Source organism: Nerophis lumbriciformis, linkage group LG32 (genome assembly GCF_033978685.3).
Source record: "Nerophis lumbriciformis linkage group LG32, RoL_Nlum_v2.1, whole genome shotgun sequence".
Lineage (NCBI taxonomy): Eukaryota > Metazoa > Chordata > Actinopteri > Syngnathiformes > Syngnathidae > Nerophis > Nerophis lumbriciformis.
In genome coordinates this window covers 9,312,413-9,323,032 of record NC_084579.2, presented here as the reverse complement: position 1 = coordinate 9,323,032, position 10,620 = coordinate 9,312,413, and the positions used below count along the sequence as shown (strand labels likewise).

Below are 10,620 nucleotides of genomic sequence, written 5' to 3'. Positions count from 1 at the left end.
AAAATAAAATATTTTGTTTTACAAATTAATTTGAATACATTTGTATATTATTTATTTATTTTGGATACAGCAAATCAAAAATATTTTTCATAAACACAACTCAAAGAGAAAGAAAAATACTTAGATCAGAAAAATATATTGTATTATTTTTTTCTTTTTTTTGTCAGCAAAAATATTTTGTCATTGTTGGTTGAATACAAAAATATGCAGTTTAATTTATTGTAAATTACATTACTTAAAATAAAGTGTTTTGTTGATTACTTGGGGTAAAATACATTTTAATTTGATCGAAAATATTTTTCATAAACAACTCAAAGAGAAAGAAAAATACTTAGATCAGAAAAATATATTGTATTATTTTCTTGTAGTGAGCTTTTTTTTTTTTGTCAGCAAAAATATGTTGTCATTGTTGGTTGAATACAAAAATATGCAGTTTAATTTATTGTAAATTATATTACTTAAAATAAAGTGTTTTATTGATTACTTGGGGTAAAATACATTTTAATTTGATCGAAAATATTTTTCATAAACACAATTCAAAGAGAAAGAAAAATACTTAGATCAGAAAAATATATTGTATTATTTTTCCTGTAATGAACATTTTTTATTTTATTTATTTTTTTCAGCAAAAATATTTTGCCAGTGTTGGTTGATTACAAACATATTAAGTTTGAACTAATGTAAATTGTTTTAGTTAAATATTTTGTTGATTACTTGGGAGTAAAATACATTTAAGTTTAATTACAATTATTTATTACTTAATCATTTCGGACACAGCAAATCAAAAATATTTTTCATCAACACAATTTAATATTTTATATATATATATATATGCATATATGTGTGTGTATATGCATATATGTGTGTGTATATATATATATATGTATATAAATATATGTGTATATATATACATATATATATATATATATATATATATATATATATATATATATATATATATATATATATATATATATATATATATACATATATATATATAAAAGGGACAAACGGTAGAAAATGGATGGATATATATATTTTTTTTATTTTTTTTTTTATTATTTTTTTTTAAATCTTTAAATTGAAACATTTTTAAAATTTATTGTAAACTAATTAGCGTGTTCATTCTGATTAGATAAATTATTACTTTAATTACAGTTATAACATTGTTTTAATTCAAAATATATATATGTTTTGAAATAAACACAATATCATTATATATATATTTTTTTTTTCAGCAAAAATATGTTGCCAGTGTTGGTTGATTACAAACATATTAAGTTTGAACTAATGTAAATTGTTTTAGTTAAATATTTTGTTGATTACTTGGGAGTAAAATACATTTAAGTTTAATTACAATTATTTATCACTTAATCATTTCAGACACAGCAAATCAAAAATATTTTTCATCAACACAATTTAGTATTTTATATATATATATACATTAATATATATATATATATATATATATATATATGCATATATGTATATAAAAATGTGTGTATATATATATATATATATATATAAAAGGGACAAACGGTAGAAAATGGATGAATATATATATATATATATATATATATATATATATATATTTAATCTTTAAATTGAAACATTTTTAAAATTTATTGTAAACTAATTAGCGTGTTCATTCTGATTAGATAAATTATTACTTTAATTACAGTTATAACATTGTTTTAATTCAAAATATATATATGTTTTGAAATAAACACAATATCAAAAATACATATTAAAATATACAATGTTAAAAGCAAAAATATTTTCGCATTATTGTAATTTTATTTCTATACATTTGTCAGACATGTCATTGAGCATTTTGAAATGGATCCAAGCTACGGGACTATTAAATATTCCTCAACGTGCTGTACAAAGAGAAAATATTCAGTGTGAAATAAAAGCAGGATGAAGTAAAACTACTTACCGATACTGTCACTTAGTGGCCTTTTATGGGTATTGCTGGGAATGAATCATATGAGGAAAGAGCAAAATAATGACGTTGCATCGTGACCCTCCATCAGGCGTACCTAATGAAGTGACCAGTGAAACCCTACCAGCCCATGTGCCAAAATCAACGTTTTTTTTTGTTTTTTTCCCCCACCCGAGCCAGACGCAGCGTTGCCGTGTGACCGACTAGACAGAAGGTGCATCACCGTACGGCAGCTGGCGTCACACACCCAGCGTCTCGGCTGCTTCCTGATTATTTTTTTTTTACCATACGCAATAAAACACATGACAGCAAAAAAAAAAAAAGATGAAAAAAAAAATCTTGTTTTAGTTTTGTTTTATTGACATTTTCACGCTGCCGGGCATGCACATTATTGATGCAATAAGTACTTGTAATCACCCCGACATATTTAAGGTGCTTGCTCAGAATACATAAGAAAAATAAATATTAAATATGATAAATAGGCACTCACAGTCTCACAGGAAATTGCGTCTCCTTTGGCACACCTGGCTTCTCATGCTCCTCAGCTCCCTGCAGACGTTCAACAGGAAGTCCTTGTAGGTCTTCAACACCACGCAGCCGTAAACCTTCTGCTGGAAGGTGTTCTGCGCGGGCGGCAGGGAGGTGGGCGCCCCCGCCGGCCAGTCCTGGAGGTTGGGGAAAACCTCCCGGTAGAAGTTCCGCAGGAGCGCCTCCAGGCCCCGGCTGCGTCTCCCCACCGTGTCCAGCTGGACCAGAAGGCCGCTGTCGGGGCGCTGCAGGTCCGTCTGCTGCTCGTAGACCCGCCTCAGGTGAGAGGAGAAGGCCCGCAGGTGGCGGAGGATGCTCGCCGTCCTCTCCGAGGGCTCCAGGCCGGAGATGTTGGGCTCGGGGACGTCGGGGATGGACACCTTGCAGAAGAGGTGGGACATATCTCCTTGGGAGGCTCTCTGTGGGGAGGACATGCAGCCACACCTTTACCAAGGAGTCCACTAACCACACAGTCTCTTTATATATACAAAACCAGTCAAGTTGGCACGTTGTGTAGATGGTAAATAAAAACAGAATACAACTTATATTCAATTGAATAGACTGCAAAGACAAGATATTTGATGTTCCAACTGAGAAACTTCATTTTGTTTTTGCAAATAATCATAACTTAGTTTCTGGGTGTTGTTGATAAATGGCGTCGGCTTTGCATACAGTGTAAAAAACAAAAATCGTATTTTTATGGTTAATTTACTCTAAATTTCTACTGTAATTTTTTTTAAATAGTTTATAAAACTGTAGAATTGAAGACATTGTCTGTAAATAAACAATCCGCCTGTTATTTTAAAGGCCTACTGAAACCCACTACTACCGACCACGCAGTCTGATAGTTTATACATCAATGATGAAATCTTAACATTGCAACACATGCCAATAAGTGCAATTTTAAATTTCGCGCAAAATATCCTGCTGAAAACGTCTCGGTATGATGACGTCAGCGCGTGATTGTAGAGGACATTTTGGGACAGCACGGTGGCCAGCTATTAAGTCGTCTGTTTTCATCGCAAAATTCCACAGTATTCTGGACATCTGTGTTGGTGAATCTTTTGCAATTTGTTCAATGAACAATGGAGACAGGCAAAGAAGAAAGCTGTAGGTGGGACGCGGTGTATTGCGGCAACACAAACACAGCCGGTGTTTTATTGTTTACATTCCCGGAAGATGACAGTCAAGCTTTACCATTGGCCTGTGGAGAACTGGGACAACAGAGACTCTTACCAGGAGGACTTTGAGTTGGATGCGCAGACGCGGTACCGTGAGTACGCATGCAGCTGCGGCTTCCAAACATTTGATCGCTTGCCCGTACGTGCGTGCCGCTATGTGCATGTCTTTGGGGAAATATATGTGCTGTATGAACTTTGGGGAGGTGAACGGTACTTTGGGCTGTGGGATTGAGTGTGTTGTGCAGGTGTTTGAGTTGTATTGGCGGGTTATATGGACGGGAGGGGGGAGGTGTTTGTTATGCGGGATTAATTTGTGGCATATTAAATATAAGCCTGGTTGTGTTGTGGCTAATAGAGTATATATATATGTCTTGTGTTTATTTACTGTTTTAGTCATTCCCAGCTGAATATCAGGTCCCACCCGCCTCTCACAGCATCTTCCCTATCTGAATCGCTCCCACTGCCCTCTAGTCCTTCACTCTCACTTTCCTCATCCACAAATCATTCATCCTCGCTCAAATTAATGGGGAAATCGTCGCTTTCTCGGTCCGAAACGCTCTCGCTGCTGGTGGCCATGATTGTAAACAATGTGCGGATGTGAGGAGCTCCACAACCTGTGACGTCACGCTACTCGTCTGCTACTTCCGGTACAGGCAAGGCTTTTTTTATCAGCGACCAAAAGTTGCGAACTTTATCGTCGATGTTCTCTACTAAATCCTTTCAGCAAAAACATGGCAATATCGCGAAATGATCAAGTATGACACATAGAATGGACCTGCTATCCCCGTTTAAATAGGAAAATCGCATTTAAGTAGGCCTTTAATGTTCCAACTGAGAAACTTCATTTTGTTTTTGCGAATAATCATAACTTAGTTTCTGGGTGTTGTTGATAAATGGCGTTGGCTTTGCATACAGTGTAAAAAAAATCCTATTTTTATGGTTAATTTACTCTAAATTTCTACTGTAATTTTTTCTATTTTTTTTAAATAGTTTATAAAACTGTAGAATTGAAGACATTGTCTGTAAATAAACAATCCGCCTGTTATTTTACGTAATATGCCAGTAATGACAAACTATGTATATTTCTATTTTTTTTTACAGAAAAATACCAAATTAATAATACATAGTATTTTCTGTTTTCTTAAATTACTTTCAAATTCATGTAAAATTACAGTAATTATCTTTCATTAGATATGTAGCTTGTTATGTAAAAGTTTATGTCCATACTAACAATCTAATGTAGAATAAAGGTATTTTTCTGCAGAACTGTCACTTTATTAAAGGTGGTTGATCTTAATAATTTAGTAAAAATCTGTAAAATTTCGATATTTTTCCGCAAAACGTTTCATGAAAATTTCTATAAATATAATGTTTTTGATCATTATTTGGTTTACAATGTTTTACTTGAATTTTATGGTTTTCGTTTGGCAGCCGTAGCTGCCAGTAGATGACCGTTTTTCTACAGATTTTTTTTTTTACAGTGTAGTAGAGTTTTAACTTGCACTTTAAAAAAAAGTAATTTTTTACCATTTTTCCTTTTAAAAACACTTAGTAAACGTTTGGGAACTGAGGAGACCAATTTTTGAAGCTTTTCAGGTGGAATTCTTTGATTAGCTCGGGCGTTTCTGGGTGTTGTTGATAAAAGGCTTTGGCTTTGCATAGTAGAGTTTTAAATTGCACTTTTTAAAAAAAGTAATTTTTACCATTTTTCCTTTTAAAAACACTTAGTAAACGTTTGGGAACTGAGGAGACCAATTTTTGAAGCTTTTCAGGTGGAATTCTTTGATTAGCTCGGGCGTTTCTGGGTGTTGTTGATAAATGGCTTTGGCTTTGCATAGTAGAGTTTTAACTTGCACTTAAAAAAAAAGTCATTTTTACCATTTTTCCTTTTAAAAACACTTAGTAAACGTTTAGGAACTGAGGACACCAATTTTTGAAGCTTTTCAGGTGGAATTCTTTGATTAGCTCGGGCGTTTCTGGGTGTTGTTGATAAATGGCTTTGGCTTTGCATAGTAGAGTTTTAAATTGCACTTTTAAAAAAAAAAGTAATTTTTACCATTTTTCCTTTTAAAAACACTTAGTAAACGTTTGGGAACTGAGGAGACCAATTTTTGAAGCTTTTCAGGTGGAATTCTTTGATTAGCTCGGGCGTTTCTGGGTGTTGTTGATAAATGGCTTTGGCTTTGCACAGTAGAGTTTTGACTTGCACTTAAAAAAAAAGTATTTTTTACCATTTTTCCTTTTAAAAACACTTGGTAAACATTTGGGAACTGAGGAGACCAATTTGTTAAGCTTTTCAGGTGGAATCCTTTGATTAGCTCGGGCGTTTCTGGGTGTTGTTGATAAATGGCTTTTGCTTTGCATAGTAGAGTTTTAACTTGCACTTAAAAAAAAAAGTCATTTTTACCATTTTTCCTTTTAAAAACACTTAGTAAACGTTTGGGAACTGAGGAGACCCATTTTTGAAGCTTTTCAGGTGGAATCCTTTGATTAGCTCCGGCGTTTCTGGGTGTTGTTGATAAATGGCTTTGGCTTTGCATAGTAGAGTTTTAACTTGCACTTACAGATGCAGCGAGTTCAAGTTAAAGTACCAATGGTTGTCACACACACACTAGGTGTGGCAGCACGGTGCAACGGGGGTTAGTGCATGTGCCTCACAAAAGGTCGTGAGTTCAATCCCGGGCTCGGGATCTTTCTGTATGGAGTTTACATGTTCTCCCCGTGACTGCGTCTCCTCCCACCTCCAAAGACATGCACCTGGAGATAGGTTGATTGGCAACACTAAATTGGCCCTAGTGTGTGAATGTTGTCTGTCTATCTGTGTTGGCCCTGTGATGAGGTGGCGACTTGTCCAGGGTGTACCCCGCCTTCCGCCCGATTGCAACTGAGATAGGCTCCAGCACCCCCCGCGACCCCGAAAGGGACAAGCGGTAGAAAATGGATGGATGGATGGACACTAGCTGTGGTGGGTGAGGGGAGCAGTGAGCAGCAGCGGCGGCCAAGCCCAGGAATCATTTTTGGTGATTTAACCCCCAATTCCAACCCTTGATGCTGAGTGCCAAGCAGGGAGGTAATGGCTCCCATTTTTATAGTCTTTGGTATGACTCGGCCCGGGGTTTGAACTCACGACCTACCGATCTCAGGGCGGACACTCTAACCACTAGGCCACTGAGCAGTGGTTTTCTGGAGTGTTCCTGAGCCCATGTGGTGATATCCTTTACACACTGATATCGGGTTTTGATGCAGTACTGTCTGAGGGATCAAATGTCTGTAATATATATAATATTCGAACTGCTCCCACAGTGGAGTGTTTTAGGTCTCGTCTTGAGACCCACTTTTATTCTTTGGCTTTTAACACTACGTGAGTTGTGTGGTCCTCTGTTGTCCTCTGTGTTTTAAAATTTTGATTTCTATTTACTGTTTTAATTGGTTTTACCCTTTAAAATTGTTTTTAATCATATTTATTTTATATTGTTTTTAATTGTGTTTAATATTGTTGTGCAGCACTTTGGAAACATTTTGTTGTTTGAATGTGCTATATAAATAAAGTGGATTGGATTGGATAATATCATCGCTTGACTCCACTGTGTAGGATGGGAAGCGACATGAAGGCGTCGGTTCCTTTGATGTGTTGTAATCCACAGGAAGATTTTTGTCTTGACCCGAGATCTACAAAGATCTGACTCCCCTCCAGGCACCTTTTCTTTCTACTGTTTTGTAACCAAAGGCGATGGCTGTTTACGACCCCCGTCCCTTAGAAACAGCTGTTGCCATGTAATCAGGGAAAGTCCAAATAAAAGAGGAGGCGTACAATCTTTCGTCAGCGAGTGGGACACGTTTCTCCTCAATTGAGCTAAATTGAATTCTGTCTCTGTTTAATTCCTTGCTACTTGTCTTGTTTAATAAATGTCATCAGTGTTTGAACCTGACATCTTCAAGACTTACGGTCATTTGAAAACATCACTGCACATCATAATGGCAGCTGCACTTTCCATCTTAAAGATGTAAAAAAATAACGGGCCTTAATTTGCCCAGGTCGGCAATAGAGTCTATCAAAAGTTGCTCGGGCCGTAAGTACAAAAGAGTGTTTTTTTGTTGTTGCAACAATAAGATGACAAAATGAGGTATGAGTAAAGATACTCACGTATGTTTTGATGAGATCCACAGATTCCTTGTGGATGAGTCTGGTCAGTCTCAAGGTCCGCTGCACAGAACTTGCACACTGCTGGTCTCTGCTGCTGGACACTGTTGGGGACCGGATCAGGATCAGGAGCAGCAGCAGGAGGGCGAGCGGCGCTGGAAGGGAGCATCATGAGGTCTTTCAAAAAGCATTGATTGATTGAGACTTGTATTAGTAGATTGCACAGTTCAGTACAATTGACCACTAAATGATAACACCCCAATAAGTTTTTCAACTTCAATTCATGGTAGGGAGACTTACTTGATGCTGGCTTCTTCAGGCGTGTCCAAAGCATGCTACTCCTCGCATGTCCGCTCATTCTCCTCCAAATGCTCAGACTTGTCATAATCACACTACTTGAACTTTTTTTTTTTTTTTTAAGAGCCCAAACCGCGCATTGGTCATCGGAGGAAATGACGTGCACTTTATGAGGCAACCTAAATTTCCCAGAATTTCCTCTTCTTCTTCTTCTTCTTTTATGTGTAGATGTATTGAGAGGACGAGGGCAATGCCCATACATGCCCATGCTGAGGGGACATGTTCAGACCTGGCGCTCATGTTGGCCCCTAGGACCCCATTTTTATTTATTCAAACATCAAAAACTCAACATTTATGAGGGTAGTCATGCAATAATTTGAATTGGAAAAAAAAATACTTTACACACTTTTAACCTTTGACTTTAATGACTGAGGGGCTTCTGCTGCCACCTTGAGGGCCTCACAGGTTCTTGTCAACTCAACCAGCAGTTCTTAACCTTTTTGACCTCGGGGCCCAACTTTTCCACTCAAATCTTGACACTGAATTAGTAATTGTACTCTTGATTTTAATCATAATCAATAATGATATCTAACCTACCTACAGTTTGTAACCTTGTCAAATGATATGAAAGCATGTGTTAATCAGACTAATTACAAAAATACTGCATAATTAACTGCCGAAAGATTGGAAGGTTGTTGTTTCTAAGGATGTTTTGCAAAAACTATTCAAAGATCATCAATATGACAGACATGCTCTACCCTTTTTAAGGGCCTACTACAAAAATGCTAGTCAAAGATTGTCTATATGACAGGAGCGCGTTGCTGTTTCTAAGGATGTCCTGCAAAATCTATTCAAAGATCCTCTATATGACACACACTACTTTTTTTACGGGCCTACTACAAAAATGATAGTCAAAGATTGTCTATATGACAGGAGGGCTTTGTTGTTTCTAAGGATACACTGCAAAATCTATTCAAAGATCCTCTATATGACACACACTACTTTTTTTACGGGCCTACTACAAAAATGATAGTCAAAGATTGTCTATATGACAGGAGGGCTTTGTTGTTTCTAAAGATGTCCTGCAAAATCTATTCAAAGATCCTCTATATGACACACACTACTTTTTTTACGGGCCTACTACAAAAATGATAGTCAAAGATTGTCTATATGACAGGAGGGCTTTGTTGTTTCTAAGGATGTCCTGCAAAATCTATTCAAAGATCCTCTATATGACACACACTACTTTTTTTACGAGCCTACTACAAAAATGATAGTCAAAGATTGTCTATATGACAGGAGGGCTTTGTTGTTTCTAAGGATGTCCTGCAAAATCTATTCAAAGATCCTCTATATGACACACACTACTTTTTTTACGGGCCTACTACAAAAATGATAGTCAAAGATTGTCCAAATGACAGGAGGGCTTTGTTGTTTCTAAGGATACACTGCAAAATCTATTCAAAGATCCTCTATATGACACACACTACTTTTTTTACGGGCCTACTACAAAAATGATAGTCAAAGATTGTCTATATGACAGGAGGGCTTTGTTGTTTCTAAGGATGTCCTGCAAAATCTATTCAAAGATCCTCTATATGACACACACTACTTTTTTTACGGGCCTACTACAAAAATGATAGTCAAAGATTGTCTATATGACAGGAGGGCTTTGTTGTTTCTAAGATTGTATTGCAAAATGTATTCAAAGATCCTCTATTTGATAGACACTACTGTTTTTAAGGGCCTACTACAAAAATGCCAGTCAAAGATTGTCTACATAACTGGAGGGCTTTGTTGTTTCTAAGGATGTATTGCAAAAACTATTCAAAGATCCTCTATAGAACAGACACACTATTGCTTTTAAGGGCCTACTACAAAAATGATAGTCAAAGATTGTCTATGTGCCAGGAGCGCTTTGATGTTTCTAAGGATACACTGCAAAATCTATTCAAAGATCCTCTATATGACACACACTACTTTTTTACGGGCCTACTACAAAAATGATAGTCAAAGATTGTCTATATGACAGGAGGGCTTTGCTGTTTCTAAGGATATACTGCAAAATCTATTCAAAGATCCTCTATATGACACACACTACTTTTTTTACGGGCCTACTACAAAAATGATAGTCAAAGATTGTCTATATAACAGGAGGGCTTTGTTGTTGTTGTTGTTGTTATGGTTTTTTTTTTAATGTTTTTATTTATTTTTTGTCATAAAAAAATACAATCATGTGTGCTTACGGACTGTATCCCTGCAGACTGTATTGATATATATTGATATATAATGTATATATTGTGTTTTTTATGTTGATTTAATAAAAAATAAAAATAAAATTTTTATTTTATTTTTTTATTTCTTGTGCGGCCCGGTACCAATCGGTCTACGGAACGGTACCGGGCCGCGGCCCGGTGGTTGGGGACCACTGCTCTAAATGCCAGACACACTACTGTTTTAAGGGCCTACTACAAAAATGCCAGTCAAAGATTGTCTATATAACAGGAGGGCTTTGTTGTTGTTGTTAT

The 10,620-nt window shown here is 36.1% G+C and overlaps 2 protein-coding genes across 2 annotated transcripts in view; one reads left to right on the top strand and one right to left on the bottom strand.

Moving 5' to 3' along the window:
* Nucleotides 1-2,250, top strand: part of tescb (tescalcin b) — a 27,118-nt gene extending 24,868 nt beyond the window's left edge. Inside the window, exon 8 of the mRNA XM_061926924.1 lies at nucleotides 2,126-2,250. Coding sequence (XP_061782908.1) covers nucleotides 2,126-2,152 — 27 coding nt within the window. The 3' untranslated portion in view covers nucleotides 2,153-2,250. The remainder of the gene's footprint in view (nucleotides 1-2,125) is intronic.
* Nucleotides 2,251-2,311: 61 nt separating this feature from the next.
* On the bottom strand, nucleotides 2,312-8,542 carry m17 (IL-6 subfamily cytokine M17). The gene is made up of 3 exons (XM_061927448.1): nucleotides 8,096-8,542; nucleotides 7,799-7,950; nucleotides 2,312-2,892 (listed from the first exon to the last, which is right to left on the bottom strand). Exons 1-3 carry the CDS (start codon nucleotides 8,358-8,360, stop codon nucleotides 2,440-2,442), a joined length of 870 nt encoding a protein of 289 aa, XP_061783432.1. The 5' UTR covers nucleotides 8,361-8,542; the 3' UTR covers nucleotides 2,312-2,439.
* Between the last annotated feature and the right edge of the window lie 2,078 nt (nucleotides 8,543-10,620).